This window comes from Gavialis gangeticus, unplaced genomic scaffold (genome assembly GCF_001723915.1).
Source record: "Gavialis gangeticus isolate Ggan-Ray unplaced genomic scaffold, GavGan_comp1, whole genome shotgun sequence".
In the NCBI taxonomy this organism is placed as follows: Eukaryota; Metazoa; Chordata; order Crocodylia; family Gavialidae; genus Gavialis; species Gavialis gangeticus.
Genome location: NW_017729022.1, coordinates 41,803,901 through 41,824,198, shown reverse-complemented (window position 1 = coordinate 41,824,198; position 20,298 = coordinate 41,803,901). Strand labels below are relative to the sequence as shown.

Below are 20,298 nucleotides of genomic sequence, written 5' to 3'. Positions count from 1 at the left end.
CCCCTCCCTCCCCTGTTCCCCACCACCTCCCCTCCCTCCCAGCTGTTCTAGGGAGGGAGGGGGCACTTGTCCCTGGCTCTAAGGAGCAGACCCTTTATGGCATCCATTATGGTGGCACTCTGGTCTCTGCTGTCCCCCTCCGCCTCCAAGGAGCAAGGCAGAGGGGCGAGGCCAGCTCTGCTGGCCTCAATCCCCAGCCCAGGCCCCTCAGTCCCCGCTATCATGGCAGTTCTCCATTATCCGTCTCTGTCTGTGTAGAGCACTATGATTGGCTGCCAAGACAGCCAATCAGAGTGCAAATAAAGCATTATGGACAGACAGAGACAGAGACTTTTACAATATTAGAATCTGAACAGCACAGGCCTCAGGACAGATCCTTGGTGGACCCCAATATTTACCTTCCTCCGTTGCGAAAAATTACTATTCATGTCTACTGCAAGCTGGTCACTCACCCAGCTTCCTTATCAAGCTCTGTGCTCAGGGTTTCCAGCCTGTTTACACAGGGAAACCTTGTTCCTACAGTAAACAAAACAACAGAACAAGCAAGCATACCAACAACAAATCAATAAACAAAACCAAAACCTACTGTCTTTCTTCACATCTTGGGCGGGGCAACCCAGGCTCCATGCTTCTCCTTCGTCTTCCCTTGCACTCTGCTCCTGGGGCTTTTAACCTTCTTTGTGACTTCATCCTCATTTACTAGTCATCAGTTCAGGTTAACCCCCAGCCTTGCAGCCAGGCAAACTGCTATCTGCCAACCACCAATCATTAGGTTCCAGCCTTTGAAGGCTGAACACCTCCTTACACTTCTCATTTTTTCCCTGCCTTTTAACTTGACTACAATCCATAAGAAGACTTTTATTTTAATCCCATTCCAGGCATGGCACTATGGAAACCTGGAGAAACTTTGGAAATCTGGAGAATCCAGCATGGCAAGTTCAAAATTTATCCACTTGTTTACTTACATAATGCTGCTCATTGAGAGGCAGCAAATGAGAGCTACATGCCAGCACTAATTCCAACTCAGTTTAGGGTATAATTGAAAATGTTATTTTTAATTGATAAAGCTTAATTTGGTCTTGACTTCTAGTATGTCTCTCTCATTGCTTTGTACTGTATGGTTGTGTCTGCACATGATGCTTTAATGTGCATCTACATGTGTGCACCCTTAATGTGCATTAAAAATGGCCAATTTAGGCTATTCATGCCTAAATTTGATACCTGAAAATGCAGGTATCAAATTCAGGCACGAATTAGTTAAAGTGCATTAATGCATGTGTAAATGCATTAAAGCACATTAACATTGTATGTGTCGACCGACTTGGGACTAACTTTGGACACTTTTACATGTGCTGGGATGAAGCACTGGGCATGTTTAATTAGCAAGCTGTGCTAAGTAAAAGCACCTATGCGCCACGTGCATCAGTGTTGCCATGGGTCCCCGCACTGAAAAAATGGTGATGGGGCACTTTGATCTAAAACTCATCAGATTTATTTTATTTCAGTATGCCCCACCACCATTTTGTCAGTGCAGAGACACACAGTGATGCTAATACACGTAATGGGCGAGGCTGCTGGAGAGCATCAATTTCCATGTTCCAGCAAACTTCATTAATAGAGTCTACTCTGTCGCGTTGGATTTCCAGTGCATTGGAGTAGGCTTCTCACGTGTATAAAAGCCCTTCAGTCCCAAGTCAGTTCACACACAGCATTAATGTGCTTTAACGCCTGCACATGTAGACGCCTGCCTAAACCCACTTAATGTGCATTAAGCTAATGCACATTAAATTTAGGCACTCTTAAATGCACATGTAGATATCCCCAATGAGTGGAATAAAAGCAAACACACAAAGAGGGGGTGCAGCATTTTCAGTAAGTAGGTTATTTGTTCATGCATTCTGTTGGTTTGAAAAATAAGGGGAATTTGTTGATTCTCAGGACACTTTGTATAGAGCAATTATATATGCAGGCTTGGGCCTGATGCAGTAATTGAAAAGAGAAAAGTGGGTTTTATGGGTAGTATTTAGAAGAGGTAGCTTGCATCTATAATGATGTTGTGACAATGTGTAGGTTTTTCCTTTTTTCTTAAGACACCAATAATATGCTTTGATAATTTTCCTAGCAGCGTGGTTTAGAAACAAACAAACAAACAAACATACAGCTACCCTCCACTCATCACAGCAAAATGAATGAAAAAGCATCCAAAAATTCCATTAAAACAACAAAATACCCTAGGCTAGGTGAATTTGATATGCTTAAACAAGCAACCATTTATGACTGGATTAATTACTACTAACATTAACCAGACAACATATGGAGAAAAGATGATATAACTTAGTCGGCCCTGTTAATTAAAAATGATACATCGGCCACCAAGTGGAACACATGTCAAAAATTCAGCTGCACACCAGATATTGATGGTTTTGTTCCTGGATAGTGTGGTAGGGTAGGGTGGGAAACTATAAAGAGTTACTGGCGGTTTAAAGATGATTGTTTTAACCTCCTGCCTGTTGTTTATTCCTTACCCATAACAAAAGAGGACAGTTTGTTGACTACATGTTACTTACTGCACAACGCTAGATTTTTTTGCCACAATTAGTCTTAAGTGCGGATATCAAATTTGAAAACATACACTGAAAACTTCTCTCTGTACTACACTGCCCCATGAAATACAAAATGACCGTAAACAATATTTTAATATTACTAAGTGAAAAACAGGGACTTCCAATGTTATATGCCAATGGAAAATGCATATTAGCCACAAATGAAGTCTTCATATATGTTACCAAAGAGGTAAGCATTATTGATGGAAAGATTTCTAATGACTGACAGCTCACCATAACTAATGAACTTAAGATTAGTTATAACTTGTGTCAATCATACATTATGATATTTCATCCTTTCCTGGAATGAACAGCTGTGGAGTATGCGCAAGTTTGCATGGAGCAAAGGAGAATTTTAGCATGAGTCAGCTGGGGGAGGGGGAGGAAGGGGGCACATCTGAACAATGCCAGTTTCTACAAGACTAATGAATGCCAAAATATGATTCCACAATAGTAAACTGTGAAACTTTCAGAAATGGCACCTGAGTCGTCAAGAACTGCATACAAATAGCACTCCTCTTAATCAAGTAATGGAGGTAATAGATAACAGAGACGATCACATGCTGCAGAAATATTTTTTGTTTTTAGAGCAGATTGATAGCAAATGAAAATAACCCCTCACTGATTCAGCCACACTATAACAACTTGTGGTTACCTTGGGGCAAACAGAAGCTGTACAAAATGCAAAATTACAAACTTCTTACCCAGAAAAGGAAACACATGAAACAAAGAAAAGTTCCCACTTAAAACATGTAAAATATACTTTTTAAGATTCACTAAAGTATTTCACAAATTATTAAAATATTTCTTACAACATATATCCTTTTCTAAAGATTTAATCTATGAGTTCTTTATTCCTGAGCCACATTCCTCATTTACCCATATTAATAATACAGTAGTATTATTGTACTATTATTGTATTATTGTATAGTGTTATCTTATAAATTCAAGCAAAATTTCTAGAAGAGCCATTCTATTTTCAGATGTCAGATTATGCAGTTATCCTCTACATTTCATTCACATTGTAGCAGGACAGTTGGCTTACCTAGAATTTTATGACTAGATCTCTTGCGTTTCATTTTATGTGCTCTCTTCAGCATTAGCTGTGCAGTGGAAATATCCTTAAAACCCCTATGAGAAGGTGACAGTTTACCATCAATTTCACATTTATCTACTACCCTTTATTCTCTCACACACACTTTACACAAGTCATACAATAGTGTAAAAACATACAACATGTTGCTCATCTGAAAATATTAAGAAATTATAGTCAATTGATCTGATATCTCTAATGCTAGTAAAAAGATTTACAGTGGTATCTAACAATCAGAAATAAAAATTATTTTCTTAAAAAAGGGTGCTTTTTAAAAGCCTTTAGACCTACAATGCCTGAGTGATGGACTTGTGTTAAAAAGTAAGATAACATACCATTCTTCTGAAATTTTCTCTTCTTTTCCTGATTTGAATGAAAATGGCTCTTTATCCTTCAAGTCAGAGAATGCTGACACAGATCTCTTCTTCAACCTGACAGTAGAATAGGATAATAGAACTGAACACTGACCACACATTGAAAAGATGAAATAAGAACTTTTCAAATGTTGCTACTCTGCAACGTTTTTTGTACCTTCTGAATCTCAAAAACAATTTTTAAAAAACAAAATAAAACAAATAAACCTATTTCTCTAGTCAGGAAGGGGTTATCTTGGACAGTCATATGCATCTGCCATTGATTTAAGATGTTTACATTTCAATTACTTGAAGCATATTTTAGCCCTTTTTCTCCAAAGGAATTCAGATGTGTAAGAAATCCTTTAAAATCCTTATCTATTCTTAGAAATCTGAATTTTGAAAGGTCTACATGTTACAAGATAGCTTTTTTTCCTTTTTAAAGTGTAATGGGTCACAAGATTCTTATATATTTGTATACTGTTATATTTAACTCTAATACTTAATAATTAAATTGACAAATGCTAAATTATTGCACAGCCAATATACTGTAATTGGTTTGTTCAGTTTTGATTACAAGTGCTTTTACTTAAACTTCAATAATCATGTGACTTACCAATAAAACATCTGCAAAAGCATCAAATAAGAGTCTTAGTTATTCTTCCAGGGCCTATTTTGGTTCTTGTCAGATCTATCTATCTAACTATAATCAATGGAAAAACACAAATTATTTGACTTACCTGCTACTAAGCTGGCTGCTTTTTGGGAAGACTGAATATATTTTCTTATCACACTGCCAGGCTTCGTATGGAGGCCAGGGCAAATTATGTGAATTTCCATCAGAACACAGAGACTTAGGATACTTACAAGAAAGAGAAACAAAAGTGTGAGTTAATAGCCTTGCAACTTTGGTGTTGAGTAGTCTCATGGACTTCAATGGAACTACTCAATAAATATAGTTAAACATCATCAGGTTTTCAGAATTGTGCCTTGCATCTGCATTTCATAGGCAATGTCAACTATGATTGGCCCAAGATCCAACCTTTTTTTTTTTAACTACATATTGCAAAAAAAGATTTAATGGGTATAAACAAATGTAATTATACCTAATGATAATCAGCAAAGACTAAACATAAAGTCAATCAATGTACTTACAAAAATCTTTTTTTATTTTGAGCAAAAATATCTTTAGGAATATTCTGCATATAGAAAGAGAAATAAAAAAGTGCTACAAAAACAGCAAGTTGAAAACTTCAAAGTTTATCAAATAACTAACAGACATTACAGTTCAATGACCTTTAGCTGTTCTGAAAATCCTCAGCTGTTGCTATATAATGCAGACTTTAATATTTTTAAAGTACTGTGTCAACTCACAATTTTTAATCTATTGCCAAATGTGCAGATGAAGCATATCATCATTTTTTTTTGCTACTGTGAAGTAAAGTGTTGAAAGAAATCCAAAATAAAGAAAAAGAATTAAGTAAATGAAAGAAAAGCTACATGAAAAATTACATCTGGGGATGAGGAGGAAGTCAGAGGCTTCTAAAAGTAATTGTGTTTTTCAAGTCAATAAATTGCAGTATTAATCACCCCAGAGCAGCATATCCTTAAGGAATGAACAAAGACTGAAGACTAAGAAGTTTCCGTGACATGTTACCTTTGGCCAGTGCAGCTGGTTTGAGAGCAGCAGTGTTTTTGAAGGGAAGCGGGTGGAATCTAAAGTTAGCCATTCCCTCTCTAAGGCAGCCTGTATGAATGAGTAAAGTCAAATAGTGCACTGATAAAATCAGTTTAGTTTAGATAACTTTTTAAAAGTCTCTTATAAACTGTCTTGCATGCTGTTTCAACTGTTTTCACGTCATATATCAAAATAGCCACCTGCAATACCATTCCAGTTTTGGAGTTGCTATATGGAATTAGTTTCTATACATTAATCCACAATTAATAAATATTTGTAGTGAGATGTTCTGATCCTGCTCTCTAATTCTTATTTTACCCCAAGAAAAATGAACAAATAAGAGCTAGTAAAGCAAGTCAAACCCCAGAAAACTAGTTAAGTTACTTTTCAGTTAAACATAACAGGCAGAGAGAGGCTTGTTTGCTTTTTCAAAACATTAACAATTTACATCCCGCTTTGTATTTCTGTTGCACTTATTGATGCAGAGTATTAAGCCAGTAAACAGTCATAATCAATAGCCAAAATATAAACACCTTGAACATCTATTCTCTCAAGCAGTTCCACTTATCTGTGGCCTGAGGATAGTATTTCCAAAGTAAGTATTACTTAGAAGGTCCCTCTAGACTTTCAGGTAAAGGTGTGATACACACAATCACACCTTCTGCCATGCCATATGAGCAAGGCAGGAGGCCTGACTGTGGGATCCAGCATCTGATCCAATCACACCTTATTGCTGGTGCAGGGGGAACCTGGGATGCAAAAGTTTCCCCTGCACTGACAGGTAGGAAGCTCCCATGTCTGCAAGCCCTGCAGCTGATAAGACTTGCAGCTGGGGCAGAGAGTGGTACACCCCTGCAGCAGAGAGCCCCGTTAGCTGATGGGGCTCCCAGCCACAGGGGAGCACCTGGCCAAACACTCAATAAATAGGATGGTAAGAATAAATGTATAGCTTATTCCTTGTTTTATCATGCCATTAATTGATTGAACATGTGACTAGGGCACAATTTAAGATGCGATTACCTGGCTGATCTCACCTTAATAGATGGGGGCAGAGTGATCATCAGATCTGATGAAGAATGTTTTGCATTCAAAAGCTCGTCTAACTTTATTATAACCATGCAGTTGGTTCAATAAAAGATATCCTTCCCTCTCATGTAATTCTATCATGGCTATAATACCTCTTTCACATTAATTTTACTCAGAGTGAATAAGAATGGCAGAAGCAGGAGCTTCAGGGGGGCTTTAGCACTTTGCTGCTGAATTATCTTATTTTCTAAAACCCAAGTGTAGATTAATATTTTAAAAATCAGAAAGTCTGTAACTTTTCTCATCCTTCCTTGACCTTTTCCACATTTTCTTATACCACATTTAGACAAGTGATAAAGATACATGCCCTCATGACAGTAAATAAATACCTCTAAGGATTTGGTTTCTATTACACAGGGCAGCCACTCTGATTGCCCTTACTTACCCCTTATCTGGGGGTTCATTTTGATCCAAGCCCCTCTTCTGAAAACTTCTAATTTATGTAGCTAGAACATCTTTCTTCCATTTGAATATTACTAGCTTACTTTCATTTTTTACTCTGTAAGAACTTGAGATGGTTTTCCCAGTTTTGGATACCTTAAGATAGGATTACAGTAATTCTTTATTGTCTAGCTTGTTTAATAAGACTTTGTATAACCTTAAAATGGTGAATAACAGGGGCTGCCAGGTTTTTTATGAAAAGGAGATGACAGGCTCATATTTAAGTTATTTTGAAAAGGTTGCCTTGGATACCACTCAAATACTTTTCTGACTTTAAATCTTCTTATTTATAAGACAATATACAATTCTGAAACAACATCCTACTTCCATTTTTACCAAACTTTTCGGAAGCAATTATTTTGATAATTTCAGTTTATTTTTCACTCTTCAAAAGCAAGAACTCTTGAACATTAGGTTCCTTCCCCCCAGTACTTGATATGAATATAGTTCAGTGGGCGCATCTATACAAGACTCAGCATCACCACAGCAATGAATTATGGTGATGTAGCATTGGTGGGCATGAATTATAAACTTGGCGCTACTGCGCAGTAGGGTTGGAAATAACCCATGCAGCACCGGGACTGGAAAGTACCGGCGGTTACTGTAGGTTACTGTGCAGTACCAGCTTTAGCAGGTACTAAATGATTGCGCAGTAACAACTGCACAGTCCGGTGCATGTGCAGACGTGCCCAGTATGTTTTATTTATTAAATCCAGATCAGATTCTACGTTGTCTTTTTTTACTAGCTGATATGCCTTCATTGATCTTTTCCACATATTGTTTAATCTCAAGAACAAAGAATTTTAGGCTTTTCCTCAACCCACTTGATATCGGTTGCATATGTTCCGGAAACATCACTGAGATAAATTGCAGAGGTATGTGACAAATAAATTTATCATGCGCTTGTAAATGCTTCTTCTGCCCTCTGCCCACTAGTCCATCTCCCTCGGGATTTATTCTCACACTGCAAACTGCTTCAAGCTTAAATGCAGCCACCTTTTAAAAACAAAAATCAAATTGCCATTTAAACTTTTCTCTTTTCTTGAATGAGGATTTTTTCTGTGCACTTAATATCTTAAAAATTAAATTCTAATCAATCTGTCTTCTGCAGCCATGCTTACAGAGCTACTTATATCATATACGTATGCAAGAATAGGGAATCTGTAAAAGGTTTATTAACAGTGAGCAAGAACCAATCTTGACTGTAAGCTCTCAGGTCAAGTCTGCAGACTTGGTAGGTTGAAGTTTTACTTCTCAACTGAGCTCATTTGTTAAAGAAACTGCAATAAGCATGATAATCCAAGATACCATTTGGGGGACACTTACCCAGCAACAAATATTAATGGAATGTACACTGTATCCCTTTTACTGCTGTGATTAATAACAGCCTACTTTCTTTGTTTTTTACATTTATGGTGAAGCCTTAGTTTTAAATTCACCTTTTACCATTTATTGAATTTTATATTAATATTTCCTGTTTTCAACTGTATTTTGATTTGTTTCATTACATGGATGTAATGAATTGTAGTGTTTTCTGTCGTAGAGAGAGAAATTATATTTTAAAGGACAGCAAAACATTATTTTAAGAAAGTGAATACAGTAATAAAAAACACTACTGAGAAAACTGATTTATCAGTAAGGTCGTATCTGCTGACAAAGCACATTTGGCACTCTTAGTTCTGTTAAAACTTAGTAAGTTTTTAACAACTATACCAAAATATCATTTGCTTTGGCCAATAACAAACAGATAATAGACTGTCAAAACATACGTTATTCCATTATGTTTGTCCCTGGAGCTTCCTACAGCATCAGTTTAAGAAACTCCTACTCATTTTTTCCTATACATCTAGTATTTCAGTATAAAACAGTCTAAAGCAGCCTAAAACAAAGTATAGAAAAATAGATTTTCCAGCAACAGCTGAAAAAGGAAGATAGGAATCAAAACCGATGGAAAAAGTGCAATCTGTATTATACTAATGGTAAATAAAATTATACAGATCTGTTGTATGGACAATCATTTTAACTCCATTTTACTAGAAGACCATATATATACAAAAAGATCCACCTTAGATTAAATATATTTCTGAAATCAAACTAAGAGCCTAATCTTGCAAACATTGCAACATTATGCAATGTGTATAAGTAAATATAAGCAATTTTATATCTGTGTATAAGTAAACGTACAAATATAAAGACAATTAACAAGAGTCTTTGCAAAATAATTCCATTTGCATTTTAATTCTGTTATTTGCTTTAAAACAAAGAATAATCACACTGACCATTTAACAAAGTTATTTCATAAGCCCAGAGATAATACATTAATTGCTTACAAGTTAGGAAAAGACTGCACATTTCTAACAGTAAGGAAATAATTTATTTTAATCCCCTTTTAATATCTATATGCTTGCTTGTTAACAATTTTTTTCCAGTGAAAAAAGAAACACACACATATTGCACCATGTTAATATTGATATTATGACCTGTAATTCTCCAAGTTTCAGCCCATATTCAAACTATATGAACATTTATCACATAGTTCGTGATACAACAAATTATGTGATAAAATATGGAGGAACTGAAACTAACTTAAAATAAAGCTGTGTTTAGTATTTATTTAAACACCAAGCTGATCCTGGAAGATATTAAAATAATGGCATGATTGGGATATGAGGAATGTTATGCCCTATCGTAAAAACTGTCAGTTGTACCATGTCATTTGTGGCATGGCAACAGGGCTGCATGCATGGTTTTTAAAAGCCTGGGGTGCCAAGACTCTGTGATCTGGGACAGGCTCTTCCCAATCTTGGGTTCCCACACCCTGGGCTTTTAAACACTGAAGGTGCAGAGCTCAACTAGGCTGTTTACGTGGTTTTTAAAAGCTTGGGGCACGTGGCAGTTGTCCCCTTCATGATGTCAGCTTCCTGGTGCCCAGGACTTTTATACAACATGTGCAGCTCAGCTGGGCTGCACGCATGGTTTTTAGACCACTGATTGTCCCATGCCCAATCACAATTCCCCCAGTCCAGTCCTGGGGATTGTCCTGGACTCTGGACCTGCCCTGTGTTTCATCCCTATGCATAGCTGAGGATAGATATGGGGCACAGAACAGTCCTGGTTCCCAAATCAGGACTAGGGTTGTGCCCTGACCAATTCTGGGGATCAGACAAAGTAATGAGAGTGGCTGTATCTTGGATCCTGAAGCTGCCCTGTGCTGCATCCAGATGCTCAGCTGAGCACAAATGCAGGCCTGGCCCAGGAATGGGGTGGTGCCCTGACAGATCTCAACAGCAGGGCTCCCCTTTGTACCCAACAAATTTGAAGACTTGCCTTTCAGCCCCTATGTGGGGTGCAGAGCAGGGCATTTAAAAGTGCTGTTGGCTGCATGCGAGTTGCTGGGCAAGGCTATAAAAAAAATGTACCAGGCAGCGGGAAGCCCACTGGCTTTCTGGGCCACAACGCTTAAATGCTCTGCCCTATACCTTGAATGCATGCTGCAGGGCAAGCCTGCAAATATGTCAGGCTAGTTCAGGACCTGAGACTGTCCTGGGCCTGAGGATGACAATCAGCTGATTGTTGGCATCAGGACTGAAGCAGCCATGGTCTGAGACATGCTTCATTCAATTTAAAGCTTAATGCAGCCCAGCCACAAAGACATTCTACATTGTATGTGGAACATCTTTATGTTGCCATAAAATGGCACACCAGCCACAAGCTGGCTGAATGTGTGACATGTTTACATCTTGCACAACATGTTCATTGAGCCATACATGAAACATCTGTCAGGGCCCTCAGTTATACTGCTCATACCTACTGGATAAAAATGGTGTTATATTGAAATGTAGAGCCAAAAAAAAGTGTTAGGTTTTGTAACAAGCAATTTACATAATTTCCACACTATTCTTTTATATATTATTTCTTTTCTATTACTGTATATGGACTACCAACATGGATTGTTAGTAACTGATTAATTAAAAAATAGTAACTAAAAATCTTGCTCCTTTAACTGAAATCATAGCAAATAAAAATGGTGACTAGATTCCAAAGGTCCACTGAATTCAACTGAAATGCACTATAAATCTAGCTCTGGATATCTAAGTATTTCCTAATTCCAAACTAAACTATACAATGGAATGAGCATTGCTTTATTAGCTGGTAGAATAATCGGACTCATTAAAACTCCTAGGGTGAAAGAATTTTTTGTATGTGTTTTTGTCTCAGACCAACACGGCTACCAAGTACACCCCTGAAACATGGAAGATGCCGAATTTTAGCCGATTTTGGATTTTAAACTTTATTGTAGAACAACAAGGAAGTTTTTTTTTCACCTCCCTGTCTGCCATTTAACACCTCCAGGGAATCAATTCTACCTGATCAACACATCAAAAAGCTACTCATCACAGCTCACAAAGACACTCTCATGGACCCAGAGGGACAGCCTTACATCTTCAGTTCCCTCTGTGCAAAAATGAAGTTTATTTCCTACCTATGGGGACTTCTTACCATCTACACTTTTCCCAGAGCCTGACAAAACGACTTTGATCCCAAAAGCCTGCAAAAAAGGACAATTTTCTTGCCAATTTCCAGTTGGTCCAATAAAAGGTATAATTTTGGAACCAAGAGTTCTATTTTTTGTATGTCTAGGGTGAAAGACAACTTTAAATGTGCCAAAAACATTCAATTCTCCAATTTAAAAAATTATTTTCACTGACAGACAATCAGGAATATATAAACAAGGAAAAATGGTTTGTTTCAGGAAACTTCTCAGACTTAATAGTGTTTAATTTCTAATAAATTCTTTGTAATTACTTCTATTTACGAAAGAGGAACTTCCTAGCGGAGACTGGGACACTCCCAGGTATAAAAACTAGCTTATTAAGGCCTGAACAGGACTGTCTTGGAGTAGCATAGTATTTAAATAGGATGCATCACAGACAGGGAGATGTTAGCCAGAAATCAAGATAGAAAGATGCTGCTTTCTGATTAAAAAAGGCTATATAGTTGGGTTTCCTTTTGTCTGCCTTTTTCTTTTGCCTACAAAGTTAGCAGTAGCTTACATCTTGGCAGTGGGGCTGGACTCGATGATCTTGCAAGGTTCCTTCCAGCCCCTAATGTCTATGAATCTATTAATCTGATGATTTCCTATCCCTGACCCAAAAGGCTTAAAAGCAGCAACATTTTAGGAGGTTCCTGTGCTGCCAAGCTGTAGCTGCCATGCCCGTGACTTAGTTGTCACCAAATGCCTCTGAATCCTCTGACAAAAGGGTGGCTTCATTGGCCAGATAAAAATTATTTGGCCCGTGGGCCATAGGTTGCTGACCGCTGTACAAGAGAGTAACATGGTATAAAGCAGTTGCTTTGCATCTGACATGTTGTATAAAAACAATTTCTACTAAGCTTCAGCATCTTGAAAAGTACTGAAATGCCAAACCAACCAAAAAAACACCCGTTGAATGTATTTCACCTACGCCGTGAATCAAGTATTTTTTATCCTAACACTGGATTAGACTGTTATTCATTTCTGTTGATTTGCTTGTAATTATAACAACATCAAATATGCTGCTGCTGTACAAGATGCAAAGTAAAGTCACCCAGATATGGAAGAACTTGGGTTACATGAAGACATTTTATTTGCATTGAGCTAACCCATATCTGACCTAATTAGTGTTAGGTTGATCTAAGTGCCAAACTGTACATTCATTTAGGGAGGTTAGATTGGACCAAAAACATGGCCTAACTCAGGTAACTTAAGTTAGCCTGACCTAACTTAGGTTACCTGAGAATTAAATTTGGTGCAGGTTAGTTCAATCTACCAAATGTTTGTACACATCTGGCGTTCAGCCCTGGGGCTGAGACAGCCCAGCTACTCACCCCAGCCCTGATGCTGAACTTTTCTTACCCCCAATGATGCTGACTGGGCTATACTTAGCCCTCTGCCCATCCCCCAATGGAGAATCCAGCCCACCCCACCATCCTACCAACTCCCCCAGACCTGCCAATCCCCCCTGTGAACTTGCTAGTACCTTGTCCTGCCATCTTACATCATGTTCCTGGCACAGTTCTGGTATCAGCAAAGATCTATGAACATGTACACAAGCAGGGTCCCACAACCGTGTGCATATGCCCTTAGTCAATAAACACAAGATGCATAGGGAATTTGGTTGTAGCCATGTTGGTCTAAGGACATAGGCAGACAGGTTCTTTGGGTAGATGTGATATCTTTTATTAGACCCACTGAGTAGTTGGGAAAAAGTTCTCCGCAAATTTTGTGCACAATCACCCTTCTTTAGGCATAGGGAATCTCTGCTGTTCTGAGACTCTACTACTGTAAATTTTCCCTTACTCACCTTTGGCTTTTTTTCTCCCCTCTTTCCTGCTCTACCTTTTTTCTCCCAAATTTCCACCTATTTACTTTCTCACTGACATCCTGTCACACGTTTAGCTTCTTTCATTCCTTAGAGTCTCTGCCACTCCCCCCTCAATTCTGTTTCAGAGCCCAGTATAAAACACAAATATGACAGCTATTCTAGAAAAATCTCTGCTGTCTTGCTAACTGAGAATAAATTAATTAGGAAAGGAGAGGAAGTGCTGATATCTCTGAAGATGAGATCAAAAGGATTTCCTTTAAAAAAAAATGGCATTCAGCATTTTTATCAGCTTTTTCTTTCTTTGTATTTTTTCTCTCTGTAGAATAAGCAGATATTTAGTTAAGAAGTCTTACCAGAGGGATTTTCCTACAAACTAAGTAGAAGATTTCAGAGAAAAGCTAATTAGCCCAAGGAAGAGCATTATATTAATTTAGCTATAATGCCTTTTTTAGAGCTAGTTTGTGACATATAAACATACCTTATATTTACAGTGGAAAAGCTTGCAGCATAATGTATCCTTCTGCCAACAGAGGTAGAATGACTAGTTGGTAAAGGGATATAGCATTTCCTGACCTCAAAATTATCATGGGTATATTTTAATATGCCTGCTTCTGATGAATCTGCAAGTAAATCTACCTCCTGAGCAGATGCTACAGCTTTACAATGCATAAGAGACAACTTTCAGATCTCAGGTTAAATAATTTGGAAAGGTACTACATTTGATACGTAAATCAGTGGAAAAGTGACGGTGTGGTTTGCTGTTTTTGAAAAATGACTATGGGAGGCAAAGTAAAAAATAGCACAGTGAAACACTCTGGGCATGTCTACATGTCTCGCTATGGCAATGTAACAATGCTCTACATCATCATACAGCATGCTATGGTGACATAGCGATCATATGTGTCTACATGTGATCGCCAACTATGTCGCTGTAGCAGTGCACTCCCCAGGTGATGTGACAGCAATATGTACCTGTGTGCTGCACGCACGGCGCAGTAACTGCCCATACTGAGCTGTGATTTAGTATTTCTAAAAGTTAGTACTAAAGCATGGTGCCATAGCAACTTTGCCCTCCAGCGACACATAGATGTGCCCTCTGAAACTAAAGTGAGAGAAACAAGGATTTCCTGGTTAGGTAAATTCAATACGAATTGTCCAAAATTCCTGCGCATATTAAATACCTATATAAAGATTACTTATAGCTACCACATTGCTCTGTCTATAAACACCAACTTCAGAAACCCATCATACTTAAATTAAGAAAAGGCACTGAACTACTGCAAACTGAGATTATTTTAAAAACACCATTATGACTGCTAAAACCAAACACTGTGTCCAGCCAAGAAAAGTAGAGAGAGGTACCACATGGATTCCAAAGAAATATCACAACAATAAACTGATCTCATGGGATTGCAAAAGATTTTAAAAACAAAGAAACTTGTTTAATTATTAGAGTGCATGCCTTTAAAAAAAATAAAACTAGAAGAGAGGTCCAGTTATGTGCTATAATCTAGTCTCTCTCTTGTAACTGTATAATTAATGGATAATCTCAATATTTTGTTGAGCAAAAAAAAAAAAAAATGACTGCTTTCTCCAAATGAAATTCTGCCAAAATGGTTAAATAAATTCAGGCAATCATTTGACCAGGTTTCACTCTTTTTCCAATTGCTTTTATTTAAAAAAAATTAAGATGAAAACTAAAATTAGTTGATACAGTACCTAAAAAAGAATGAGGGTAAATGTTTAGTATTAAAACATCGCAGAGACCATGAGAGAATTTGCATTTCTGAAAACTCCAATGTATTGCTATATTGAACTCCAAACAAGGCTGAGCCTTTTGAGAGTCTTACAGAAGTCATTTATGATATTTATTTAATATCACTGTAATATAAAAACTTTTCTTCAAATTGTGTTTTTTACCATAAAGGAAGCTATGGGTCAGGAGCCAACTCCTACATTTTGTTTTGAATAAAAGACTACAAAGTACAGATGGGTGAACCTTCTAAGCTTCAGAGGTTAGATTTGGTTCACATAAGCCCTAGAAATGCTTGGATACTTACCCAAGCCTTTTGAAGTTCCTACTCCTACCCTCTCAGCAACCTCAACAGTCCCCAGGCTTCTGGCACCTTCAATTCTCGCCTTTGAAGGCTCTAGGATCCCCACATATTTTCCCTCCAAAGGTTCCCAGAATCCTACCCTCCTCCCCCAGAATTTTACAAGACTCTTCAAGGTCCATGTTCCAGATTGTCATACAATCACTGCTCCTTTGTCGATAAAGCCATGGAACTCAAAAACTGCAACAGTTTTGCTGTAATAAGGCTAGCCTTTAGAATTTATGTATCCAAATAATAGGCATTCTGGAATTTCCCTCCTTAAAAATAAGACAGTCACACACCAGCAAAAGATACTAGAAGTCAAACAGAGGGAATGCCACAATTGCTGGGTTCTTTATCAAAAGAAGGAACGCTTGCAGTTACTAATTTAAAATGATCTAAACTTTTAAAATGTTCTGATCAGAACACAACTTTTGAAGGGTATTCAGTTTCTGGATGTGTGCTCTTCTTCTGACTTGCAAATCCCCACAAAAACGGTAGATTGAGAAAGCATTTTAAAATTACAGAGAACTATTTCTGAAAAGTTGTCAAAAAGTTAGTAAGAAATGGAACAGGATAAACACTTATTTATTTATTAATTTATATGGAATACAGCAACCAAAACAGAACAAGCTATAAACTATCTATAAAGAACAGCACTGATGAATAAGTCTAGAGTGAGTGTTAGATTTGATATTCATTGTAAAACATTCCTAGTAGCCTGGTGCAGATTTTCAATGCAACCATGAAAATGATAAATAGAACATTCCTCTGTGATGTGTGCTATAGTTTGGATTTCATCACACTCACCACACTCACACTTGGGGTCTTTAATAAAATTCTATTTATGTAGTTTTTTGTAGACTCTTTGGGTGTAGACAGAAGTGCAGCTGCCATCTGTAACTCAGAATGATTTTTGCAAAGTGTTCTTTAAAATATTACCCCGGACCAAACACAAGTTCACTGTTGTTTCTTGTTCCCATAGCATCAGCCATAGCTCCCTTCCAGTGCTCCCTGTTTTCAGAAGGGGGGGGGCAGCAGATGGAGCTCATTCTTGGGGTGCCCCAGCTGGTACTGAAGGGTGGGGTGGATGAATTGGAGGCCTCTCACCTTGGGACAGGCTGGGAGCTCCACAGACAGAATTTACAAAAGATCCTACATTTTGTAACATCTTTATCTGATACCACATACAACAAGGGGTCAGATTTTCACCCAATCGGCCATTTTTGAAGTTGTTTGCAGCTGTGCTCTTATGTTTGGTAACAATTATAAACTGCTTTCTGTGGCCAGATCAGGCAAAAATGGTCATTTCTGCCTGCATCCTTTAAGTAGCCTGTTTACATTGAAGATCAGGAGCAGAAATAGGAGATAGAATAAACAGTCAAGGAACAGGAGTGTATCTGCAAGTATCTTAAGGAAATCTTTGTCTGCCTATGCCCTTGCACCCACACAGCTACCACCTACACCCCTATAATATGGAAGATACCGATTTAAACATTGTTTTCTACCAAAAGTGCATTCTTATTTTTTGATATCCTTTATTCATTTACCAGTTTAACTTCTTGAAACTTTGTACTTTTAGAGAAAGGTAAAGGCTTGACTGTGTGTACACAAACTTGCAGAGAGACAATAGGACTGATGGGTGGGTAATCAGGTCTGTTATCTCTCATCTCCATATACTGCTGTTAACAAGGATGTTATCAATGGAGACAACAAACTGTCCCTATGCCAGAAGAAGGGTGTTTGTGCCCAAAGGCTTGTGAAGAACAATTTTTCCAACTATTTAGGTGGTCAATAAAAGATATTACATCTACCCACATCTTGTCTGCCTATGATCTCTGGAGATACAAATCCACAGTTTGAAAACTAAAACTAGGCATCACGGAGATGTTTCATGGGATCTTCTAGACTGAGCACTGAGTCCCATTGGGTGGAGTGGTTTTCTTTAATGTTTACTAATCTATAGAGGAGCCTCAGGGAACCTCATAAGATTGGGCCCTTTATATAGTCCATAGCCTGTAGTGATCTATTTATAACACTTTTAAAAAGGTTACATGAATATACTGTCTCAAATAGTATATAATTAGAAGTTGTAATCCCTATCCCATTACCATACCTTTGAGCTTTAACATATCTTAAATTAAAACTATCTTTATATAAGTTTATTTTTTTTAAAAGCATCTTAACAAAAATATTAAAAAATACAATTAATCAAAAGATTTTGGTTTAAATTTTTAAAAATCCAACTTTTATTTTTTTTTAAATGAATTGTTGATTTTTATCCACCGGGCTATTACAGGTGCTCTGGGAGTCGGGGGAGGGGTGGGGAATGGGGAGTGACAGGCGTGCTTGGACTAAAGCTTGTTTAATGAGCTTTGAAGCCCGGGGACACTGATACACAAGACACAGGAGGCTTCTGGAACACGGTAAGTATCATGTTCCAGAAGACGCGATTTATCGAGTCTGTTCTGAGGCTCTGGAAATACGTTGTGTTGGAGCAGCCTCCCAGAACATTTGCAGGCACCTTGAGGTACTAAATTAATGTACATTAAATTGTACTAATTCACAGTAATGCATTTGCATTTTTAGTGATGCTTAATGCACAGACTATTGTACTGCAAATTACTGTAATGTCATGGTTTCATATGCGATACTCTAATGTGCAGTAAAATAGTCTACTGCACATTAAAGCACACATGTAGATGTACCCAGTGCAACTGGGAAGGAGCAAACTAAAAAATCCATACTCCAGAAAATCCATCTGTAGTACCAAAGGAAATAGGGGTGGGCAATTATTTGGGCCCATGAGCCACATAAGGAGTTCTGGTGAGGTGTCATAGGCTTCCCCTCCCACCCCAACACAAAAGCTCACCAAAACTCCCTAAGTGGCTCTGCTCTGGAATGGGGCCATGGGCAGGTAAGGCATAGGCAGGTGTCATCTAAGAGTGGGACTTGCAGGCAGGGCCAGCCAGGGTTGGGATCGTGGGGTGGTGACAGTGTGGGTCTGGGACCCAGGGCAGAGCTGTGATTCGCTGTTTCCACCACCTGTAATGGGCACTGGTTCTGCAGGCAAGGGCATGAAGGGAGCAGATTGTGGCTCTGCCCTAGGCCCCGGCTACATGCTGCCCAGTGATGCTGGGGTCTCCATGGAGACTAGATGCGACCCATACAGGAAGGGTGCATGGCCAGGCAGATGGAATGAGGCTGTGGGCAGGCAGGGAGCTGCGTTCAGGGCCAGGATCTTGGAGCAGTGACAGCGCAGGCCCAGACCCTAAAGCACAGCCACAATCTGCTCTCCACACACCCCTGCTCTATATACATCTGCCTGCAGAACCATGATCCGTGTGGGCAATGGATCATGACTCTGCCCTGGCCCCAGCCCCATGCTGTCACCATCTCATAGTCCTGCCTTGTGATCCTGACCTCACTTACCCATCACACTCCTGACCCCTGCCTGCCCATAGCTCCATCTCATCCAGCTGGCTGCATGCCCCGCTTGCATGGGATCTGCCCCCAGCAGTGGGTGCAAGGCAGATGGGCTGGGGTGCCTGGACAGCAGGGCTGGGTCTGGCAGTGACTGGAAGGAGCCATCACTGTGTGGGCTGCTAACAAGTGAGTACAGCTGCTGCACCACCCCATCCCCACTGCATGTCTTGGGTGGCAGGACTGGCTGCACTCCCCATGGCCTGGGCTGACCCCATGACCTGGGCTGGGCAGGACTGAGGGACCCACTTTAGGCTAGAAAAAATCCCTCAGCAGGCTGGATGCAGCCTGCTGACCATATGTTGACCACACCTGAACTATCAGAACTATTGCCAATAACTGTTTAATTCACCAATCTTCCATGAAGTTTCCAAACCAAGCACCCTGTGGGTGACCCAGGAGGGTGTGCAGTGGGGGGCATTTTCCCGTGGCTGGAACCTCCAGGGTTCCAGAAGGGCTCCTGCCCTGAGCACATCTCTTCCACAAAAAACTCCTTGAACAGCTATACATTATATTTTTGTGCCAGAACAAAGGCACAAAAATAGAATCTGGGAACAAATATAATGGCTGTTCTTGGCCTAAGTGTGTATATGGGTTATTTACCTGTAAGCGGAATTCCGAGTTCAATGAACATCCACATTTTCCAACACTGTAGCTTCACTTATCAGCCTCCTTTCTCATTATTTCATACAGAAGGAAAGAACTGAGGACAGTTGGATCCATAAGCTTACATGGCTTTTCCATGGACATTCATGTTTGAGTAGTGATGTGTCCACTGTTAAAATTTCACCATAATGTAAAATAAGAAGAATGAGATGATTTTACTACTTCTCATAAGATTAATACTAGGGCTGCGTGAAGCTTCGGTTGCTGATTCAATTTGGCAGAGATTTGGCCTGATTTAGCGGCTGAATCTCTGAATCCATATCAAATCAGGAGACCCTTTAATCTCTCCAAATCGAATCGGAACCCTCCAAATTGATTCGGAGAGATTCCATGATTTGGACATAGACACAGCTTTAAATGTTTTTTCTACATACCTCAAGGTACCAGGCAACTTGTGAATACTGAGATGCTGGGGCAGATGGAGCATCCCACAGAAG

The 20,298-nt window shown here is 38.9% G+C and overlaps 1 protein-coding gene across 1 annotated transcript in view; it reads right to left on the bottom strand.

Moving 5' to 3' along the window:
• Positions 1-20,298, bottom strand: part of LRRIQ1 (leucine rich repeats and IQ motif containing 1) — a 220,636-nt gene that overhangs the window by 114,724 nt on the left and 85,614 nt on the right. The window contains exons 19-22 of the mRNA XM_019514814.1: positions 5,707-5,796; positions 4,790-4,911; positions 4,032-4,127; positions 3,649-3,734 (exon numbers count right to left, since the gene is read on the bottom strand). Of these exons, the coding sequence (XP_019370359.1) occupies positions 3,649-3,734; positions 4,032-4,127; positions 4,790-4,911; positions 5,707-5,796 (394 nt within the window). The remainder of the gene's footprint in view (positions 1-3,648; positions 3,735-4,031; positions 4,128-4,789; positions 4,912-5,706; positions 5,797-20,298) is intronic.